The sequence below is a fragment of the Hyperoodon ampullatus genome (genome assembly GCF_949752795.1).
Source record: "Hyperoodon ampullatus genome assembly, chromosome: 6".
Taxonomy (NCBI): Eukaryota; Metazoa; Chordata; class Mammalia; order Artiodactyla; family Ziphiidae; genus Hyperoodon; species Hyperoodon ampullatus.
Window position 1 is genome coordinate 19,276,534 of NC_136919.1, and position 24,015 is coordinate 19,300,548.

The 24,015-nt window shown below is 45.2% G+C and overlaps 1 protein-coding gene across 5 annotated transcripts in view; it reads left to right on the forward strand.

Moving 5' to 3' along the window:
• TNC (tenascin C) overlaps positions 1 to 24,015 on the forward strand; it is a gene marked incomplete at its 5' end in the record, with an annotated part of 67,122 nt that overhangs the window by 11,539 nt on the left and 31,568 nt on the right. For 3 of the 5 annotated variants that reach the window (XM_079706162.1, XM_079706163.1, XM_079706164.1), the window contains 8 exons: positions 1,084 to 1,353; positions 2,107 to 2,292; positions 2,537 to 2,626; positions 4,084 to 4,347; positions 12,155 to 12,427; positions 12,987 to 13,259; positions 16,948 to 17,220; positions 19,760 to 20,032. In XM_079706162.1, the coding sequence (XP_079562288.1) occupies positions 1,084 to 1,353; positions 2,107 to 2,292; positions 2,537 to 2,626; positions 4,084 to 4,347; positions 12,155 to 12,427; positions 12,987 to 13,259; positions 16,948 to 17,220; positions 19,760 to 20,032 (1,902 nt within the window). Of the gene's footprint in view, positions 1 to 1,083; positions 1,354 to 2,106; positions 2,293 to 2,536; positions 2,627 to 4,083; positions 4,348 to 12,154; positions 12,428 to 12,986; positions 13,260 to 13,873; positions 14,150 to 16,947; positions 17,221 to 19,759; positions 20,033 to 24,015 lie in introns of all 5 variants that reach the window. The other 2 variants (XM_079706161.1, XM_079706165.1) reach the window with 2 other exon arrangements.

Sequence of the window (24,015 nt, forward strand, 5' to 3'; positions counted from 1 at the left end):
CAATCATCTTGCAAACTGAAACTTTATACCCCTAGGGGAAGGAGTATGTGTTTATCTGTTTGCAACAGGGTCAGACAATGGTTCTTGTTAGAAAGTGACATATGAGTGGGATTTTGAAGGATGAATAGGAGATTTTTAGAGGGAGAGGAGCAATCTCAGGAAGAAGAAACAGAGGAACAGCAAGTGTAGAGGCCGGGAGTGAGAAACAACACGGGGTGCTCTTGGAGGAGAAGTATGCTGTCAGAGCAGGAAGCCCAGAGTGGGTGGGGCAGGAGGTGCGCAGCAGGGCAGGAGGAAGGCCAAGATGCGGCCTCAAAGACAGGCAAGGCTTGAGATAGCCGTGACGTTCTTGCTTGAATTATTTTCATCAAAACTAACTTTCCAGGCATTGTCAAGACAGTCATTGCCTCACTTTTCTGTTTCATTATTTGGATAGAGAAGTTACCAATTAGGGAGTTTTGCCTAATTAAAAAACCATAGGGCTTCCCTGGTGGCGCGGTGGTTGAGAGTCTGCCTGCCGATGCAGGGGACGTGGGTTTGTGCCCCGGTCCGGGAAGATCCCACGTGCCGCAGAGCGGCTGGGCCCGTGAGCCATGGCCACTGAGCCTGCGCGTCCGGAGCCTATGCTCCGCAATGGGAGAGGCCACAACAGTGAGAGGCCCGCGTACCGCAAAAAACAAAAACAAACAAACAAACAAAAAAACATAGAAGCTAAGTCAATGTTTTTCAAGTGAAGTAGCCCGTAAGTGTGTTTCTTCAACTTATGATGATGATGATGATGATGATATAGTCACAACCATTTATCATATAACTACTACATTGCAGGCTCTGTGCTAGATGCTCCACATGCATTATTTCCTTTAATGTTTGAAAAAAACAAAAACCCTACAAGGTAGTTGTCATCATCCCTACTTATAGCACAGCAAACAGGAAATTGAGGTTCCAAAAGACAAGATAAGGTCAGTTGGCCAGTTTGCACCTGAACGTACACTCACGGATCTGGAAGGCTACAAGCCCCCTCTCTGCTCAGCCCTTGGCACTGGCCCTGATCTCTGAAACCCCTCTGTCCTCTGCCTGTCACAGGCTTGGACGCCCCCAGCCAGATCGAAGTGAAAGACGTTACGGACAACACCGCTCTCATCGCCTGGTCCAAGCCCCTGGCTGAGATCGACAGCATTGAGCTCACATACGGGATCAAAGATGTGCCCGGTGACCGAACCAGCGTCGACCTCACACACGAGGAGAACCAGTACTCCATCGGGAACCTGAAGCCAGACACAGAGTATGAGGTTTCCCTCATCTCCCACAGGGCTGACATGTCTAGCAGCCCCGCCAGAGAGACCTTCACAACAGGTAACGGGCCTCCCCCTGCTAACAGCCCCAGCAAAGGAAAGATTGCCAGACTCCCATCCCCACTACATGTCGGGGTGTCTTCCAGGCTCCTTTTACAGTAGAAACAATGGAAAGGGGATTTTCATTCCTTTAAGTTTTATTTTAAAATACTGTAGCAATTGATTGATTAATATTACCTCAAATAACCTTCTAAGGCAAAAGAAAATTTTTGCCTACATAGAAAATTCTGGTCTGAGATTCTCAGACATTTTGGTTAAAGTAAAATTTAAATAAATATTTTAATAATAAAATGCAGTATATGGAAGACATAAATGACAAAGATGCCTTCTAACCTCTTAGCCTACAGCACTATCTTAAAAGTACCAAAGTGTCAACCATTCATTCACTAAATATTTTTTCAGAGCTCGGTAAGCTCCGTGTGAGTTATTAAAAATCCAGTGATGACTACAACAAACCTGTTCTTACAGTCACAGAGCTTATCTGCAAGTTTCTGTACAGTTTTTATTAAGCACGAAATTGGTGGAAAACGTGAATGATTGAGGTATCATGCGCTTTAATAATGAGGAAAGTGTCAAGTATGTAGTATTTGTTTAGATGTGTGCATTAGCTATTGAACCAGAGGAGTGTGTGGGCAATTCTATCATTTCTCTGCAATGGCAGGCACCTTTCATGTCTCACCTTGAACTGTCAAGGACTCCCTCTCTCCTGGTGCCTGGTGTCCTCAATACCAATGCCCCTTCCTCTCCCAAACAGGCCTGGATGCGCCCAGAAATCTCCGCCGCATCTCCCAGACAGACAACAGCATCACCCTGGAGTGGAGGAACGTCAAGGCGGCCACCGACAGTTACAGAATTAAGTACGCACCCATCTCTGGAGGTGACCATGCCGAGGTAGAAGTCCCCAGGAGGCAACAAACCACAACCAAAACTACACTCACAGGTGAGCTCCGCATCCCTGACCCAACTGGCCCTGGGGGCATGTCCCCCCCATTGCAACCCTCCAGAGAGTGAAAAAAAATGGTTCCTGGCTACCCATCTCACTTGGGCATCAGTGAGTCAGGCTGTGAAACAGTCCAGACATTGAGAAATCGTAGCCTTCAGGGACCCGTACAGGGCCATTTTTATGGCCTTCTGAAAGTCTGTCCAGTTTTGGGCTGAATCTCAACCTGCATGTTCTCTCTTAGGTCTGAGGCCAGGAACTGAATATGGTATTGGAGTGTCTGCCGTGAAAGGGGACAAGGAGAGTGACCCAGCCACCATCAATGCGGCCACAGGTGAGGCCTGCCTGGATTCCCACCTCCACGGGACTAGCACCAGCAGACACAACAGGGCCCAGAAGGCAGGAAACCTACTTAAAAAGAAATAGTAGATGCCCAGGGGGAAGTGGGGCTTCCAGGATCATCCAGCCCAGATGTCCACATTCAAAAGTAGCATAAGCACTCCCCATGTGAATGATCCTAGTGCTACTCTCTATGCAGGAAGGGGGGACAGGGGATATTTTACAAAAAATTGGAACCAGACTTTATAAGAGATCGACAAACTTTTGAAAGTTGGCAACCGATTCCATTTTTTATAAACCACTGAATAATCAAAACACATCTGGAGGCTTTTCTCTTAGCAAACACTTAACTTGTATTGCATACCCTCATCATATAAATTATAAGTGGCAGGCGTGTAGTTTAAGGCAATCTTTGCTCTTACTTATTGCATCCTGCAGCTCCAGCCTCTGAGTGAGGATGCTGAGGGGCTACATGATTTGAGGCCACTGATTCTTTCTGCAAGTTTGTTTGTTTTTTCTGGAAAATTTGTAAAAAACTCTTCCCTTTACCTCTCCACCAGCCTCCTGCTCATCTCCCCCGGGACTAGGATGATAAGGGTGGCTGGTGTGGGGAGATCATTATACAGGGTCCAATGCTCAGCACTTATACATATTCTTTTTTATCTTTTTATTTGGGGTAATTGTAGATTCACATGCAGTGTACGAAAAAATACAGAGAAATCTGTACCCTTTGTCTAGTTCCCCCCATTGGTAACATTTGTGTAACTATGGAAAACTATCACAACCAGGAAACTGACATTGATACAGTCTATCAACTTTATTCAGATTTCACTCAGCTGTGTGTGTGTGTGTATGTGTGTGTATTTAGTCCTATGTTATCACTTGTAGATTTTGGAAGCTACCACTTGTTATCACTTGTAGATTTTGGAATCTACCACTACAGTCAGACACCAAATAGTTCCAATCCCAAGGGTCGCTCTTGCTACACTTTTCTACAGCCAAGGCAACTCCCACCCTCCCCTTTACCTTAATCCTTGGCAATCACTGATCTGGGCTTCATCCAATTTTGTTATTTCAAGAATGCTACATAAAAGGAATCATACAATATGCAACCTTTAGAGATTGGCTTTTTCGCTAAGAATAATTCTCTTGAGATCCATCCAGGTTGTGTCTTGTATCAATTATCAGTTCCTTTTAAATGCATTTAATTGAGTATCACTTCATGGTATGGATATATCACTATATTATCTTTAATCTTTCAAAAACACAGTGAGGTACCGTACAATAACAGCATCTCACAAAGGTGAAAACTGAGACTCAGACAGCTGAGTCACCTGAAGCCACACAACGCTACGGCAGACCTAGAACTGTAGTCCACAACCAGCTTTCAGCCCCAGAAGCAGTCCTGCCCTGTAAGCCTGAAGGGTGTTCAACTCTCTGTTTTCCTCCCAGACCTGGACGCGCCCAGGGACCTTCGGGTTTCTGAAACTACGGAGACCAGCTTGACCCTGCTCTGGCAGACGCCACTGGCCAAGTGTGACCGTTACCGCCTCAACTACAGTCTTCCCTCGGGCCAGCCAGTGGAGGTGCTGCTCCCCAGAGGCACCACCTCCTACGTCCTGAAAGGCCTAGAACCTGGGCAGGAATACACCATCCTCCTCATAGCAGAGAAGGGCAGGCACAAGAGCAAGCCGGCACGGGTACAGGCATCCACAGGTGAGGTCAGCCTCTGAGCTCTCGCCGCACCCTCTGTTGATTCTGAGGTTGCAGACCCATCAGCCAGATTGTCCTCAAATGAGAAGACCACATGGGAAGACGTGGGGATGTCTGTACTCATGACTGCTCTAAATCCCATTTGAAAGAGTTACTTACCTATCTTTTCCTCTTGTCAACTGACTCACCAACAGCAAAGTTCCCTAGCTGGGCAATCAAAGTGGTTTTTAAATATTTCCTCCCAGGAGAACTTAAAGCATCAAAGTTTGTGTTTGTCTTTGGTTCTTTTTTTTTTTTTTAATTTTGTGCATTTCACAGAATCTTTTAAATTTTTCTCATTTTCCTCCCTTTTTAGCACAATTAATTAACTTTTCATTTTATTTCTTTTGAAGATGACCAAGATGTTGGGAATAATTCCTTGGTTTTTTCCCATTAATTGTTTTTATTCCAGGTCTTTTGCTTTCCTCTCAGGTTACCTGAAACATTGCACACGGTCCTTTGAGCCTTCCACGGTGGCCTTCTCATTTTCTCTTGGTCATTAAGAGGTGAACTTTGTTTTTCCATGACAGCTTAATCCTGACCTCCAGTATCCCTTCTAGCCCAAGTATCCTGTTCTTTGTACCTGCTTCCATATTTTCTCAATGGCTAAATTGAGAAAAAAAATCAGTTCTTCCTATATGAAAATATACACATTTAACTTTGGCCCCCAAATATTCAAGAGGTTCAGGGGAAAAATGTTAATTCTTCAGGGTCTGACAAGTAATAGTCTTTAGTTTCAATTTAATAAGTAAGTATGTATTGAGAACCCACTGAATATATTGTAGTATGCTGATATTTGAGGGGGAAAAAATAGGTTATGTACTTAGCACTGCTATTCTGACTCATGTGCACTTACTCGCAGTCCCTGGGGGAAGACCAGATGGTCAGAATGTTAGACAGCACTCAAGCAAGGAAAGGGAGTGACTGGGCAGCACTCAAGCAAGGAAAGGGAGTGAATGGGGGAGTCAGGAGCAGCTAGGGACGGTGTCTTGGCAGAGATGCTATTCCAGCTGAGTCTCCATAAGCAGAAAATGTGTTGCACTGATGGGCATATTTGGAAATGCCTTGAAGCGTCTTTGTCATTTATGGATACGTTCACATGCATGTAACAGAAATCTCAAATAACAGTCACTTAAGCAAGATACAAGTTGGTTTCCTCTCATAAAATAAGTCTGAGGTTAGGTGGTTCAGGGATGGCACAGCAGTTCCAAATTATCAAGGATTTGGGCTCCTTCTAGCTTTCTGTTCCACTAGTCTTAGTCCTTGGCTTCCATTCTCAAAGTCACCTCCATGTCACAATATGGCTACTTCAGTACAGCCTTTACATTTGTGTTCTAGGCAGCATGAAGGAGGAAGAACCAAAACCAAAAAAAAAGTAACTCCTAGATGAGAGTCTTTCTGGAAACCTCACCAATGACTTCTACTTGCATTTCACTGGCCACTTCTAGCTGTAAGTAAGTCTAGGAAAGTTAGACTTCTGGCGGAGCATGTTGCTGCCCACATAAAATTGTGGTAGTTTGTAAGGAAGAGAGAGAGAAGGGGTATTTAGTAGACAAAGAGCAGCCTCTTCAGAAAGTCTAAAGTGAGCTCAGGTGGTCAATTCTGTTGACTCTGTGCAGGGACTGCTTCCCACGCAGCTATGAGATGATCATCAAGGATGCTCGGCAGGGGGAGGGGGTGGGGGTGAGGGTTGGGGGGTGGGTAGCTTGATCATAGATGAGGGGGGAGGGGAGAATAAATTGGGAAGAAATAAATCTATGGTAGAGATTTGAATGGTTCAGCTTTATAAACATGAGCTTGTTAAAAGATGCAAAGGGACCACAAATGAATCAGAGAAACAAGAGAGGGAATTTCTTCTTCTCTTCCCTCCTCCTCTTCCTCCCTCCCTCTCTCTCTTTCCCTCTCTCTCGCTCTCCCTCTCTCTTCACTTTTCCCTGAGTTTTACAAATGCTAGATTAAAGAGAGTTTCCTATCTCCACTCAATCATCTTACCCTCTGGCTATAGCCACTTTAATCTCCTATCTCCAGCAAGGAATCCCCAGGCTTTAGCCGCTCAGGGAGATGAAAGCTTTCAAGTGAATCACAGGCTGGAATTACTTTGTCTCTAACTAAGAGCCCAGTTTTGGCATGCCAAGGGCTCAGTGGTTTCATTTCCCCAGCCGTGCATCTTTAACACTGTTTCAAAGAAATCACGTTGTATATTTAAAGACATTCTTCATTACAGGAAAAATGTGCAAAGTCCCTTTTATGGGCTCTTCCCCCACTGTCTCTAGAATATTTCTCTCTATGGCTTTCTCCATAGAACTATTTTATTTTATTAAAAGTGAGGTGGACATTTCTCTCCATCTCCTGAAGTCTATCTTCCCAATAAATATCTCCTACAATATCCTCCCAGTAAATATCTCCTTCATCTACTCAGCCAATAGTGCACTACAACCATGCTCCGTGCTAAGTCCTGGGGATACTACAGCAATGAAGACAAGTCTGTGCTTCCAAGGAGGTAACAATCTAGTAAACAGACACCTTCACTTGCTGTAACTAGGGGTGTGGGGTGCAGTGGGAGCACGGGATGCCTTCTGAGCATCAGGATAGGCTTAACGTGAGAAGAAGTTTTGGGACAGACACGCAAGAGGCAAGCAGGACTATGCTGTGGAAGGTGTAAAGAAGCAGAAGCCCAGGCACCTGGCCTTGGGAAGCACATGGGGAGAGAAAAGAAACAGGAAAAGTGGGAGCGCTTAGAGGAAGGTACCATGTGGTTATGAGTCCTGAAATGTCAAAGGGTTGTAGGTTCAAAGGTCAGAAGAAAGGGATTCCCAGCTCTGCATCACTCGATTCTTAATAGCAGAAGTCTGCAAAGAGCAAAGTCTGCTCATTGTCTGTGGGTTTTACAGAGAAGATGTGAAATTGGCCGCCCCAAAGCATTCTTCCCAGAGAATTCCAGGGCTCTAGTCATGGCGTTGAGCCAAAGCGCAAGCTGCTTGATGCAGCAGCAAGTGAAGTTAAAAGTATGCATTACCTAGCTGCCCATCATACCTGAAATACAATGCAAAGACCCTATCACAGGCTACACAGACCAGAGTCTGGTCCTTCCCATCTCTCTGACCTCACTCCCACTACTTGTCCCCTTGCTCATTTCACTGTGGTCACCCTGGCCTTCTCGCTGTTCCTTAAGTATGCCAAGCCTGCTCCTACCTTAGGGCCTTTGCACATGCTACTCCTGCTGCCTAGATACCACTCTTCTCCCCGTTCTACACCCAGCACCTCCCTCATTTCATTCCGCTCAAGTCTCATCTCAACAGACCTCTCTGTCAACCAGTCTAAAATGGTGCCCTATCCTGATTTACCCCTTCATGCTGCTCCAGAGTTCCTCATGACACTTGCCTGATATCACTTACTAGTTGGTTTACTTACCTATGGCCTGCCTCCTACTTCTAGCCAGAAAGGACTCTGTCTCATTCATTCAGTGCTGCAGCCCCAGTACCTTGAACACAGCCAAACACGTGGCATATGCTTCATGAGCATCTGGGGACTCCAGCTCCTCCAGAGGCAGTAGTTCCACTGAATCTTCTGATCTTTTTCTTTCACCTCTGTATCAAAGGCCCAAATTCTCTCTCTTAAGGATTAAGGGAAGGGAAGTCATTCTCCTGGAGTCTTTAATTAAGCTTACTCTGGATGAAAATGGAAGGAAAGAAAGAAGGAAGGATGGGAGAAAGGAGAAAGGGATGGAGGGGGGAGAAAGGAAGGAAAGAAAGAAAAAAGTACTATCCCTGTTAGCACTGAACAAAATGAGTATGTGCCAGGCATCTCCCCCTCTGGCCCCATATTTGTATTCTAATAAACTCAACAAAACCCTGCTTGAAGTGGAGGCCATGATTTTCTTTGAGCAGTAAGGGACATAAAGCAGGGAGGATATGCAGAAACACAAGGCCAATAAAGCATCCTCCCACACCGTGTAAGACTTGACAGTGATATCCCAGTAATTCTCAAGGGTTTGGGAAGCAGAGAGGTGGAATTTTGCTTTTAGCCACAGCTGCAAGTAATAGAAAACATTCTGCTCTAATTTTCCATTTTGATTTTCTCATGGAGCAAACTGAAATTTAGTCAAATATCTATCCATCCAACAAGTATTTATTTCTTACCTGCCATGGGTCAGGCAGCGCTGGTATAGAGAAGAGAAAGACACAACCCCTCCACTCAGGAAATGATACACATTGCAGTGAGAATGAGAGAACCAAAACCAAAATTATAGGAACGTAACTAGTCTGCTTAGAGGAAAGTGTGGGAAGCTACAGGAGCACAGAGGCAGATACCCATCCCAGACCCGAGCAAAGTGAAGGCAGCGTATCAGAGAAGGCTTTTTGGAAGAGGTGATACTTGGCTGAATCCTTAAAAAGGAAAATGAGTTGGGCAAGTGGAGAAGGGAGTAACGACATTTCCAGCTGGAGGAACAGTATGTGAGAAGCTCAAAGGCATGAGAAACTTTATGTTAGTGAAACCACCAGCTATACAGTCCTGCTGTATGATGGAGCTGGGGATAACAGGGTACGAGGTTACAGACATTATCAGTACCATCTACAAAGGGCAGTGAATATCATGCTGAGGGGCTTGGGTTTCATTCTTGACAGTGTGAAGAGTCACCAGAAAGTTTTAAGGCAGGCAAGGCTTTTAATTTCAATTAACTTTACAAGATGAGATCCAAGCAATTTAATCTACCCTTAGGGGTCCTGAGGCTTGAATTTGGCCATCCCGCTGCTGTTGGAGAATCACTCTCTCTCCCATCGGTGAGCACTAAAAGTGGATTCCTCATCAGTCAGCACTTGTTAATTACCATCTACAAGACGGTGGAAATCTAAAGATTTAAAGTTGGCACAGCCAGAAATTCCCCCAGGCCAGCTGGTCAACTCACCATGAGCACAGAAATGGGATTTTGAAATTCTGATTTCCCAGGCCCACTGACATTGTTCAGAGGATAGATGCCAGTGCACAGCTGGAAGAAAAAGACAACAGCCTTTTCATAAAGAAAGGCCAAGAAATTCAGTATGGAACTACACAACGGAAACACTGGGCTTCTGGGGCAGAAAGCCCACAAGTGTGTCATTTGCTGTTGAAATGCAGAGTCCGCATTGATGTGAAGCCTCTGATCTCCATCTCGACTGTTGTCTGCTGCATTTTTATTCACGTTTTTCCCTCTCTTTTCATAATTCTTACCTGCCTCCCTTTAATTTATCTACTGATTTTATTCATTGAAGTTACACCTTTTACTTATCTGTCTAGCATTTGTTTAGTGAAGGGTTTTGGGTCGGGCACCAAAAGCACCCACCCAGCAGTGGTCACGGTCACAGCACTAAATATAACTGATTTTTTTTCTTGATCTGCCTAACCCCCTCCCCACACACACACACAAAAAGTGGAAGAATAGGCAAAAATTTTGGTGGAAGTATCATCACCATGACTATTACCATTTACTGAGCAACGTGACGTTTTATGAAAATTACTCTATCCACTGTAAGAAGAGATGAAGCAGGATGTGAAGGACATTGTATAAAGTATCCGTGGCTTATAAAAAAGCTGATTTAAAGAAAACAATGGTTCTCATGAAGAAGAGACATTTTCTAATGTGGATCTCCTCCTCTCTCCGACCATCTTGACTACAACAGCTTAACAGACAATCTGTAACCCCTCCATAACCCCTCCCTCCCCCAGTTAGGTAATTCTCCCCACATCTCTTGCAACCTGGTACCTGAAATCTCTTTCATGGAAAAAAATATGCTTTATGTCATAATCAGAGAAAGAACTTAAAAGGCAGTTACCTGAGAGGAAACACTGACTTAATTCACACAAGGGGGGGTCAGCTATCAATGTCAGCTAAGTTCTTGACAAGAAGTTTTGACAGCAGCAGGAGAAAAAAAATAAGAAAGTGGGATAAAAAGGAGAGTTTATGGGCCACAGAACTGATTTCCTTAACTTTACAGTTTGGCTTAGATTGGTTTTTGTCTGATGTCTCTTCATGCATGAGGGCTCTTGGAATATTGGAAAAGGACACACTCCTGAGTTTAGTTGTGCTAAAATCCCAAGGTCAAGGAGATAATTGCTACAACTGGAGCACTGCTCCTGGCCTCACAAGGGCCGCTGGGTTAAAAGATAGCTGATCTTCTTCCCTTTCTTTCCCCACAAGCAGATACATCACTTGGAGCTTGGGGCCCTCTTTTTCTCACCTAGACCATGTTTGTGTGGTTAAGAACTGCTATGGGGTCTTGGATAAGGGCCCCAGGACACAGATTTGGGTTGAATGAGGAGTCTGTAGAATGAAGGTCAAGGTCAGGTATGGCAAACATTTTCTGAAAGGGCCAGACAGTAAATATTTTAGACTTTTCAGGCCCTATGATCTCTGTCTCAGCTCTTCTACTGTGCCACTGCAGCACATAAGCAGCCATCAGCAATATGTAACTGTGCAGGCACGGCTGAGTTCCAATGAGATTTTACTTATGACATCAAAATTTGAATTTCATATACTTTCATCTGTCATGAAGTATTCTTCTTTGGATTTTTCCAACCATTTAAAAATTTAAAAACTGTTGTCAGCTCACTTATTACCAAGAGAGGCAGCAGGCTGGATCTGACCCTCAGATCATAGTTGGCAGTCCGCTGTTCTAGATCAAACAAGATTTGAAGGAGTGTCAGCTTTGCCAAAATGGAACAATTAGGAAGAACCTTCCCCAGAACGTAGAAATGTCTGAATCAAACAGATTCTTGAAAAGAAACATTTTCCCCTCTGAAAGGATATCTTCTATCCAACTGCAAGCTAAGATTTTCAAGTGAGACGTCTGCTTTAATGGACAGATGGGACTGATTTGAAATGAGCAGCCAATGTGAGGCATATAGAGAGATACAACTTGTTCACCTAAATGAGCTCAAGGCAGTTCTTACTCTGTTGTTTAGAGGATCTGTTTCCAGAGAAAATCCTTTCTTCCTAGGTGATGCAAAGTCCATTTAGGCTCAGCCCTGGGCAAATTTATCACCTTGAAGGCATATGCATTCAGACAAGTGAGTGTTCTGTGCTTTGCTCATTCTAGAGATGAATAAAGACGGCAAATTTTAATTGAGCTTAATAAGCTATTTCTCCCAGGGCCCCTCAGTCTTTCTTTCTATCCAATGAGGGACAGTTTTGCAAAGACTCAGTGACTTCGCTCAGGACAGGCTTACTTGTACTGTGTTAATTTATCTCTGATCTTTCTGAAGTGGTTTATGCAAACTTGATTTGAGCCCCAGAAACTGACAAAAATCCCAACATAAAGAGACTATAAAACATGCCTTCCAGGAGAGATTGAGGATGCACGGAAAGGAAGAGAATCTAAGAGGAGGCAATTTCCTCAAAATACAGAAGGCTGGACGGCTCAGACCAAGAATCCCAAGAGTAGCCGAAGGCCGTTCCTATGATCTCACCTTTAAGATGACAGCCGCTTTCCAAAGTGGAAACTGCAGCCCAGAGCAGTACTAACACAGACGTGTAGCATTTTCCGAATCCACAGGACACTGGTCAGTAGAAAAACACCATATTCAAAAGACAAACCCAAATACACAACAAGGCAAAATAAGTATTCTATTGATTTTTCTGTTGGTGTTTTGATGGCAACAGCATGGCTCAGGGATGCAGGTGGCCCTGGGGCCCCCATGGTCTCGCAGCATTGGCAGCGGGTTTGCCATTTCTGAGTTCCCAGATGGAAAGCATTTCAGGAATGATGTAACTGACCCCATCTCTGTCATTATTCAGACCACGCCCCTGAAATGGAAAACCTCACCGTGACCGAGTCTGGCTGGGATGGCCTCAAACTCAACTGGACCACAGCTGACCATGCCTATGAGCACTTTGTCATTCAGGTGCAGGAGGCCAACAGGGTGGAGGCAGCTCAGAACCTCACGGTGCCCGGCAGCCTGCGGGCTGTGGACATCCAGGGCCTCAAGGCCGCCACCCCTTATACAGTCACCATCTACGGGGTGATCCAGGGCTATAGAACACCGATGCTCTCTGCTGAGGCCTCCACAGGTACCTCTTACCTTTCTGTCTATAGCTTCTGCTTTTCCCAACAGGAACCTGCCCAAGGATAATCAGACGCAACTCGTTTTTGAATAGATTTGAGTACCTTCAGTTATAGCACTGTGGTGCCTAATGATGGGAAGAAATCAAGACGCACAACTCCTGGGGTAGCTTTCACACTGCACCCCATGTGAACCACAGCCTCTGGGGCTGTGCACAGCCCAGCCTGGGGACTATACACACAGCCCCAATGGCAGGGACCTTTGGCTTCACAAACAGGCTCCCTCCTGGTGAGGGATGTTAAGGCATTATATTTAGAAGGAAAAAAATAATAATAATCTCTTTGTCTGCCGGAGGCTAGGGCAATTCCTTAATGAAATAAGATCACAAATGTTTTCCTACGCCTCACCCCCTTGGCTCTATTTCTCAAATTTAGGAAGCTGCATGGTTATCTAAAGAAAGTCACTTTTTTTTTTTTTAAGTAATATAAAGCCTATTCTTTCGTTAAGGAGTCCCTGGATCTTGGTGTGTGATTTGATCGTTAAACTAGTTCTTTGTCCTTCTCCAGGAGAAGCTCCCCATTTGGGAGAGGTCACGGTGTCCGAGGTGGGCTGGGATGCCCTCAAACTACACTGGACGGCTCTGGAAGGAGCCTACGAGCAGTTTCTCATTCAGGTGCAGGAAACTGACACAGAGGAGGCAGCCCAAAACCTCACTGTCCCGGGAGGACTGAGGTCCGTGGACCTGCCTGGGCTCAAGGCAGACACTCACTATAGCATCACCATCCGTGGGGTGACTCGGGACTTCAGCACACCCCCTGTCTCTGTTGAAGTCTTGACAGGTATTCTAGGCTACTTCATTAATTTGTTTCCTCCCACTGTCTCTGCTCAGGAGGCATCAACGCTCTTCCCTCCTCTAACTGGGTTCAGCCCCTACCCCAGTGGGAAATACCGGTGAATCATCCCTGCTTCCATACAAAGGTCCTGTCCCTTATTTGGCCGAGTCCTAGTCCTAGCATGGTAGCCAATTCCATGGAAAGTTCCACCTACTCTTCTTTTATATAAATTGAGGTGGCTTTTCTTTTAAAGCAAGTTTCAGTCGTAATAGCTAAGAAGTTGGAAAGCACGCTCTGCGAGTGGGGAAAAAACAAACAAACGTTGATCTGAGCTCATTTTAAGAATGCATCAGAGGACTCCCCAAAGCACCATTTGTATGTCAAGAATGGAAGTTGTGAACAATTCTGAGAACTATGTTTCATTTCCAAAGGCTGACTAGAAAAGCCCTGGCTTTAGTGCCAACAATTAGAGTGTCCTCAACTCCTGCTGTAAATCATGCATCTGTGATCAATACTCACCAAACAACTCACCCCAACCTCAGCCAAAATGCCATCTCGCCTGAATCCCAGAATGCAACTGCCTTTTTTTAGTAACTCAGCAACTCTGTCTTCTTATGCAGAGGAGGTTCCAGATCTGGGGAACCTCACGGTGACTGAGGTTAGCTGGGATGCCCTCAGACTGGACTGGACCAGCCCAGATGGGATCTATGAGCAGTTTGTCATTGAGATCCAGGAGGCTGACCAGGCCCAACAAGAAGCTCACAGTCTCACGATTCCTGGCAGCCTGTGCTCCGCGGAAATCCCGGGCCTCAGGGCTGGTACCCCTTATACAATCACCCTGCGTGGCGAGGTCAGGGGCCGCAGCACTCAACCCCTTGTTGTGAAGGTCATCACAGGTATACGACCCTCCTCCCAGACCAGGGACCTGATTGTGTCAGCCAATTCACTGGAATAGAGAAAATTCCCCATGTATCAGGGCCCTCTCTCAAAGCTGGTGGCAGGCAGCGTGAACACAAGCTCTAACTCCGGAGGGTGTGGGTTGGAATTCCACCTTTCTGGCCGAATATTCTTGGGTATCTCATTGTACACCTCTGAGCCTTCATTTCTCACCTTCAAATCAGAGATAATACTCCTACCTCAGAACACTGGCGTGAGCAGTCAATGAGATAATGCACGAAAGCACATAGCAAAGCACCCCTCCTGTAGTAAATTTTGAATGTCAAATAGCTAAATTTATCAGATAGCAACATATCATAATATAAATAGCATAAACAGTAGGGCTGTGACACAAGAATAAGGTCAGAACTTTCTAGAGAAATCTTATCATGAGTGGCCTCAGAGTCACTTACTGCCATCCATCTGGTAGTCAGACCTCCACAGAATAACCTTTGAAATGATCTATCATCTTCTGCTGAAGTTAGCCAAGTCTCTCTCTCCTTAACAAGGCAGGGCTATTTCTACGAAAGGAGAGTCACGTTTGACTTCAACAAAGTTTTTGATTCAGTTTGGAGAGGAAAAACAATTCATCTCAATTTGTCCCCTGAAGATGTGCAACTCCATCTGTAATAGAAAACTCTGTGCTGGTCATGCGGTTTCTAGAAACAACTCTAAAAAAGGCCATGGGAAAATGAGCCTGATTTGGGGGAACAGGGTTTTTATGCTGGGCCCTAAGCCCATGCCCTTCTCTACACATACTGTGTTTTGAAAATGCCGCCCAAATAACTTAATCAAATGAATTGTTTTCCTTGCTCATACATACCAAATAAATCTGGCCCTTGCTAGAAACTACACACAATTCCCCAGATAAGAAAAGTAATGTTGCAATACACCTAAACCGGCCAAATTATCAATGGCCTGTGTTTCCCAGAATATTGTCAAACCAAACAAGAGCAAAAGGGGCCTTTGAGACACGTGGGATCTGGGAGCAGGATGCTAATGATCCGCATCTGTAGTTTGTAAACTTTTTGTTTTTAGCAGCAAATTCCTTTTGCACGTGAAAGCTTACAAGGAGCCCCACTATAGGACAGATAAATGAACAGCTATTCTTGGTGAGCTGGGAAGGAGGAGAGGGCTGCCCATACCCATGTCCCCAACCCAGTTCTTCCATAAAAGGACCAGTTCTACAGTTTGAATACAGCCCCTCTAAAAGGTCAAGTGTGCCCAGACTCTCCTTGTGCACTGAATCCTGGAATATCTCATACTCTTTCTGGGGGAAATCTTGCAGATATTTTCTTTTCTGACTTCACATCCATGGCCACTTCAGCCTTAAAAAGAGAGGCTGGGAGATTGCACTTAACCCTGGGCAGCATTCCACTAAGTAGTGAGTGTTTCCATATCCGGAACCCAAACTTCCTAAATCAGCAATGACGACATTAAATTTCCTTCCTACTTTGTAGAAAAATGAATAGTGGGCCCTGTTCTGCACCATTTGCTGAGCAAAACATAATCACTTTTAATGAAGAGTAGGCACAAATGGCCTTGTCTGTGATGCAGACATTCTTCAATCAGACACAAAGTGCTATCAGGAGAAGCGGGGAGGGAAAATGCAAAGCCAAGAATCCAGTACCGTACGGAAACTTTGACCTCTGAAGGATGAGTAAAGTCCAAAGATAAAACATTGGACTTGTCCAAACCTGATTCAGCACATGCTTTATACACCCAGTCAGACAGCCTGTGGCCAGCAATGAGATGATCTCCCAAAGCCCAGTAATGAGACGAAGCAGGTAATTCTCTCTCACGTGACCAAGAAGTTCCAAGGAGAAACATCGAAACAGTGATACACAGCTCTGCATTCTCGGAGCCAACCCACTGAGGATAGAAAATATTAGGGACAAAAATTCCAGGAAGCTCCAAAAGGCAAAACTTGAATTTGCCGTGTGCTGGTAACTACACACATAGCATTTACATTGCATTAGGTATTATAAGTAATCTAGAGATGATTTTGTAAAGCATACAGGAGGATGTGCGTAGGTGATATGCAAATACTACACCATTTTATATGCATCCTCAGCTTGTTATCTACGGGGGTCCTGGAACCCATCCCCCAAGGGTACCAAGGAACAGCTGTGTATCTGTTAGGCTGCCATTTACCAGGTCCTCACTATGTATCAGGTGTGATGTCAGGTATGTGTCAGGTATAAACTCAGAGGTTTATAAATATTATCATCCAATCATCACACATTCCAATGAAATGGTGCTGTCAGCTCCAATTGAAGATGAGGGGCACAAGGCTCAGAGATGACCTGGGTGAGATGCCCAAGATTACGCAGCTAGCGAACATCAGGGCTGGAATTCTAACCAAGGCCCATCTGCCTCCAAAGCCTGTCCTTGTAACCAACTCCTACTTCTCTTACCCTGACCCACAATCCCACATTTTCCATGGGCCTTTAGGGTGCTAGTCATGCATGATCCTCAGAGACCTCCCAGCAGTGGGTTGTCAGCGGTCGTGATGGCATTGCCATCTCAAGGATGAACAGTGTAGATGTTCCCCTTTCTGACCATCTTCAACTCCTGAAGAAAGCTGTGGCCAGATTACCGCAGTTCAAACGGGAAGCTCCCCGAGACCAAGAATGACCACACACACAAACACAAGAAACTCTCTTGCCCCTCTCTTCCCTAGAGCTGGGCTGTGGGACGTTTGGTTTCTTCGCTTTCCGTTTGCAGCACTGACAAATTCCTCTCTGTCCTTCTTCAGCGGAGCTCCCCCAGCTGGGACACTTAGCCGTGACCGAGGCTGGCTGGGATGGCCTCAAACTCAACTGGACCACAGCTGACCATGCCTATGAGCACTTTGTCATTCAGGTGCAGGAGACCAACAGGGTGGAGGCAGCTCAGAACCTTACGGTGCCCGGCAGCCTGCGGGCTGTGGACATCCAGGGCCTCAAGGCCGCCACCCCTTATACAGTCACCATCTACGGGGTGATCCGGGGCTATAGAACACCAGTGCTCTCTGCTGAGGCCTCCACAGGTACCTTCCTCTCCCTGTCCATGATGCTTTCTCTCCAAGAGGCGTGTGGGGAGCCAGCTTCTGTCCATATCTAAATCCTTTCCATGTGCCCGTCGGCTACTGAACTTGCATGCTCACACACCTCCCTAGGGGCTGTGCCTTGGTCCAGATGCCTTTGACATCTCAAGAATGAACGTGCAGGTGCTACCTTTTCTGACCTCTAGCCTCTAGCCTCTCCCAGACCTTACCTATCCAATCCTATAACTACATCTCTGCTAAAGGATGGCTTTCCATTTCACAAGACAGCCTGATGGTCTTAACTCTTTTCTCCAGTGCTTGGCTATAACTAAAAGCCGACCCTTCCGATGTGTGAGTTCTGGTGGAGCGCAGATTATTTACCTCAGAGAGGCTTTTTGCTAGTTGCAAATGGTGCTTTACTATCCCAGATCCCTCAAGGCTATGGGCATGTGGTTCTTGCATTTAAAAGAAATGTTTTAATTTAAATGTTTCTTTAAAATGCTCGGAGTATAATAAGAGAACTGAATTACCCTCCTCCTCCGGGCAATTCTCTCAGACACTCAGTCACTGTTAGAACATCAAATTAGCAAATAGCTAGACCAAAAAAGAAAAAAAACAAAACATCACAGAATTATGACTGGAGACAGTACCAAAGAACAAGCCATTCATTAGCAGAAGTACACACAGCAGCATTTGAAACAAAGAATGTCCCAGGCTCTGAATGTCAAAGATCTGATGCCTGTTTTGTTCTTTTAATCGAGAATTGCTCCCTGGACTGTTGGCCTTTGCAGGGCACACTCTCAGCCCGGACCCAGGAGGGTGCATTATAGTTTACTCATCACTCTGCTCCAGTGACAGGGCATTCAGTGTTTCCCTGCAGCCTGCTCAAGAGCCCAGCCCTCCCCAGCACTGGTTTCCATGTTTCATCTTCCCATGTGCCTCCATTGGTGTGAAATTGAACAGAGGCTGTCAGGTTTGGTTTTGCATATGCCTGCCCCGTTTTCCTATAATGATTGCAGCTAAACTTTTCTGCAAACCTGTGTGTCCTAGTGGATTCTAGCAAAAATGTAGCTCTGCATTTTAGCCTCAATCATTTCAGTAACTCTCGCTGAGATAAGCACACAGCACAGACAACTGCTGCATGAATGGTGACCCTGAAATGCCTAAAAATTGCAGCTGAGGCTGCCCTGGATGGACTCAGGGCTCTTTTATATAACATCCATAAACAATCCCTTCTCAGAAGGCAAAGAAATCACCCGCCACTTTTTTTTTTTTTTTTTTTTTGCGGTATGTGGGCCTCTCACTGTTGTGGCCTCTCCCGTTGCGGAGCACAGGCTCCGGACACGCAGGCTCAATGGCCATGGCTCATGGGCCAAGCCGCTCCGCGGCATGTGGGATCCTCCCAGACCGGGGCACGAACCCGTGTCCCCTGCATCGGCAGGCGGACTCTCAACCACTGCGCCACCAGGGAAGCCCTCACCCGCCACTTTTGATCTTTCCTGAAGATCTTGCGGTTTGGGCGTACTTAGTATTTTTATATGTTTTTTTTTTTTTCTTTATAAGGATAGCAACATTCTTGCTCCTGACAAGTTGGTCTGTGGGGAAGAAGGGCCATAATTCCATCTGACCTGCGTTTCACCAGATCTCTTGGGACGTGAAGTCTTTCTCCTGCCTTGCTAGAGAGACAATACTAGCTTTTCAAATCTTGCTTCTGCCTGCCCTCTGCACGCTTTACTCCTGTTGCTCGGAGAACCACTGGTAGGGTCATCTCTGAGACAAAATGTTACTTCTTGGCCAAACAGGGTTGCCTGATGGCCTTGTCCTGGCTCAGCTCTCTTGGTTGGCAATGCAATACTAGCTTTCTTGGCCCATGTAGAAGCAGTTAAGAAAAGACAAGCTATTTTAACAGAATATGAGAACAGCTGGCCCTTGTCAGAAGTATGATGAAAATACCAAGAATTATGCTGACGAATTGCCAATTCCCTTTAAGTCACAAAATCAGAAGCCTCAAGGTACCACCTTGGGAGGGTAATGGCGTCAGAATTATTTAGTCGTCATCTGAACAGATGGGAGGTCCCTCAAGGCAAAGGATGTCTGCCGGCTGGAGCCAAGTACTCGTGGCCTCCTGAGTGCAATTGAAGAGACTAGAAGCCGCCAGCGCTCGTATCTTTTGACCGATGGCCAGCATCCCTGAGGTGTGGCTCCCAGAAGCATCTGGGCTTCAACAGAACAGGTCCTGCTGCCGTCACTGGGCAGGTCTCCTCACACACGCCAGATCTCGGCCAGACCCTGATCTTGTGTGGCAGCTCCAGAGCGGGGAGATCTAATTGCCATACCTTCCTTTTTGTATTTTTCTTTTAATAGATCCCCTTTTTCTCTCCCATTGGCACTGACTGGTAACATCTCTTCATGTCACCCTAAGCCTGAACTGTCGGATCTTTCTAGCTGGCTATGGTTCTGTTAACAACTGCGGTCTTCAAACCCAAACGCAATGATTAACTCAGATTTATTTGTTTCTTCTCTCCCACCCCTCCTTTTTCAGCCGGAGAACCTGAAATTGGAAACTTAAATGTTTCCGACATCACTCCTGAGAGCTTCAATCTCTCCTGGACAGCTACCGATGGGGCCTTCAAGACCTTTACCATTGAAATTATTGATTCCAATAGGTTCCTGGAAACAATGGAATATAACATCTCTGGTGCTGAACGAACTGCTCACATCTCAGGGCTCCGCCCTAGTAATGATTTTATTGTCTACCTCTCTGGACACACTCCCGGCATCCGGATCAAAACCATCAGTGCCACGGTCACCACAGGTACATGCACATTCGCCCGCTCCTAACACCCTCTCTCCAGAATCTTTTTTGCAGGGCAAAGCCGCTCCGTCCTGCCCATTGAAGCACAGGCCACAGGGCACTAACTGTTGCGTGACACTAGGCTGGAGCGCTATTTAACATAACTCTCTTCCAGCAGCAGCCCAAATGGGGACTTTCCTAATTTATCCCTGACCAGGACATTTGCAGCATAAAATGTAGTTTGGTCCAGAATGCCAAGTTGAATCTGGAGAAAAGAATTCTCCTCATCAGTAGCCAAAAAGCCATGAGGAGAGATGTCCTTGACTTAGAAAGACGTCTATATTGGTCAGAGAGGTCTTAAAAATTATATTGTGTGTTATCCAACTGTCTTTGCCTTGTCCTAGTGCCTTTGACTTCCTAATACCCAAATATTCCAATGATTTAATGAAACTGAATTGGGCAAGTGATGAGGAAGAGCAAAGATTACTCATCACATGAGTGCACGAGGAAGTCATGCCATTCAGACCACTCCAATTCCAATGCCACCTCTAGGAGAAAAGACCAGAACATGCCAGCTTGCTTCCAGAACAGTGAATGGTAGATGGCAAAAATAAAAGTAGAGTTAACTAAGGAACTTGGTCAACAAAAGAGTGAACTGCTTTCACTAAATCCGCGGTATCTGTGACATACACGCTATGGGAAATGCTCTCTGGAATGCAGCAAAAGAGAATTCTATGTGAATTCAGAAAGGAGAGCCTTGTCCATTCAAAATAGCATTCTTAGCACCTTTTGGACAATGCCTTCTCTTGAGAGATAAAGTTAGACATCACAAACTGAAATTTAAAGTTATTTGTGGAGTAAGCACAGGAGAGTCTTTTCTTCTTGATCACAAAAAGGGGTTCCATATTCTAGGGGAATTCAAGAAAAGGGTTAACATTGTAGTATCAAAAGCATCTATCGGGCTTCCCTGGTGGCACAGTGGTTGAGAGTCTGCTTGCCGATTCAGGGGACACGGGTTCGTGCCCCGGTCCGGGAAGATCCCACATGCCGCGGAGCGGCTGGGCCCGTGAGCCATGGCCACTGAGCCTGCATGTCCGGAGCCTGTGCTCAGCAATGGGAGAGGCCACAACAGTGAGAGGCCCACGTATCGCAAAAAAAAAAAAAAAAAGCATCTATCATTTAAGTCACTCACAGCTGAGGGAGAGTCTGTCCTCATTCTACATGAGTCTACAAAGTGTTATCAGCGTGGACCACAGGAAAAGCTGTGAGCCAGCAATACCTAGTTCTCATCCCAGCCAGACGAAAGTATACCAAAACCTAGGGAAATTAGTCAAACACATATATTTCTTCCTCATGGCTCAAGTTGGTTTTCAAAAAAATGCAAGTGTCTTTACCAGAGGGTTAAGGCTAAAACTTTATGGATTTAGTCTTACATGTTTTGATTTTGACCCTCTAATAGTGGTTTTTTTGTTTTTTTGTTTTTTGTTTTTTTTGGCTGCGTTGCATCTTCAATGCAGTGCAAGGGCTTCTCATTGCGGTGGCTTCTCTTGTTGAGGAGCACGGGCTCTAGGCATGCAGGCTTCAGTAGTTGTGGCTCATGGACCCTAGAGCATAGGCTCAGTAGTTGTGGCACACGGGCTGTTGCTCCGTGGCATGTGGGATCTTCCCGGACCAGAGCTTGAACCCTTGTCCCCTGGATTGGCAGGCAGATTCTTAATCACTGCGCCACCAGGGAAGTCCCTCTAATAGTGTTTTGAATTGACACACTTTCGTATTTTTTTCTTCTTGCTTTAGTAGCTGAACCTCTCCTTAGCTGCCTCACTGTCTCAAATGTGACCTCGGGCAGTGTGTCCATCTCATGGATAGCTCAGGAGTCTGCCTTTGATAGCTTTCTTATAGAAGTTAGGAATTCTGACCACCTCCAGGAAATGGTGGTACGTTCTGTGCCTGCGGTGTCTCGCAGCTTTGTCATTGCCAACCTCAAAGCTTCTTCTGATTACACTGTCCACCTTCACGGGCTGATTGGCAGGCAGTGTGCTCAGACCCTGATGGTCCAAGCAACCACAGGTATTTCCCACGATGGGTTCTTCACTCTCCCTTGAACTTTCCCTGAAGAGCATTCCCAAAAAATCAACCTCTACCCATTTTTCACCCTCCTGGTCCCTCCAGATCCTTCTCAAATTTGAGAGAGACATCCAAATCAGAGCTTTAAAACTTTAAAAAGAAAAATTCTCACCCCAAATTAAGGAACTTCTGTGTCAACCTCTTTTTTCTAAATACCCACTCACATCTGGAGTTGCTCTGTTTGTTTGTATAGAGTTAACCTGATGTGCTTTGGTTGAATTTCCAAACCATCCTTTCATCTGATCTTGAATAATCTTTTCCAGTTCCCATTATTGTCTGCCTGTGGTCTTTCTAATCAAAGTTTGCCCATGTCTTATTCAAAGGGGTGTGTGCATGCCATTGTTGTTTTCCTCAGTCAGAACGATCTACATGCTCTTTCTCTCCACCAAGATTTTAAAAGTAGTGTCACTAGCATGCAGAGAAAAAGACCCCAAAGCACAGCCCAAGTCCCACACGAGAGGACCTAGTGGTCTCATCTTGTTCTTGAGACTTTTATTTGTCTGCATTCCCTACAGACTGCTCTTTTTTGACATTTACTCTATCAAGCATGTTTTGTCATCCAATGACATCTGTCACAAAGTGTCAGAGTCTTCCTTTCATCTGTCATCTTGTTCACATCTTGGTGCATGTGGTGAGCATTCAGAGTATTAAGTTTTTGAAAATGTCTGTCTTTCCTGGAAGCAGACATGTCAAGAAATTGTTTCAAAGGTTAGAAGTGGTAAAAGAAAAACATCCCTAGCTTGCATGCAACACTGACCGGACCCTAACTACCGTTCTCTGAGTTTTCTTCTTGCATCTCGCTTTTCAGCTTGGTTGCATCCTTTGGGAGACAGCTAGAGGTTAAGCTGACCTTGAAAACCTAGGTCTTATTGGGTTTTGGCACTGCTAGTCTCTGGTAGCATGAAAAGAGTCCTACCGTGCGTCCTTAATTCGGGAGATTCCTTCCACAGCAAAATATAAGGAAAAAGCAGACAGAGTCCCATTTGAAGGATTTCACTTTTTCTGTGGTTGAGGTAATTTGCCAGTGCTGTTACCTGAAAATTATAGCATCATTAGCTTCTCAAACTAATTGCTAAGGAGGAAATCCCATGCCATTCCTTACGGCTATCCTCTGCTTCTGAGCCAGATTCATTTGTCCTTAGAGACTTTATGGCATTGAGTTATGCTGTGCAGTTGTCCAGTTACAGTTTATCCAGATGAGCTCCTTCCTTCCTCCAAATACTGGAGCTGCAGCAAAACAACACCCGAGCCCTTGGAAGAAAGAGTCTGCTTCTTCCCATCCCTAAATCCTGATCCTAGTATCTCAATCCTCCAGGACGGTTGCCTCTCTCTAAAATACAGTCTGGGTTGAACTTATTTTCATGTTAGTATTATTTGATAAATGTGCATTTAGGTGGCCAGACCATATACATCCCAGTTGAAACTAGCAGTATAGGCCCCCTACATTAAAAATGAGTTGTTCTCATCACTGATTATCTAGATTTTAAGGGACAAGAGAAACTTAACCTCAGGGGAACCATCCATCTTTCCAAATGATCCAATAAGTGAATTTCATAATCAGAAAACGCAAAGTCTAACTTCAAATTTTCCTTTAACTTTTACATAGACCAGGAATTTTTAAATAGAGGACATTTTCACCTTTATAGTGTTTAGAGTGAGATGTAGATTTTCCTATGGTGCATACATTTGGGTTTTTGACTACTACAAAGAATTTCTCTTCTGTGGATATTAACCTTTAATTTCTACAATCCAAATAGATCATAGAAGACTAAATCGGGAAACTCCAAAGTAGTATTTTCTAAGGCATGCTCAGTGGCACACCAGCAACTTGAGATGTTCAGAGAATATTCCTCAGAAAAGGTATCCGTTGATAAATTTAT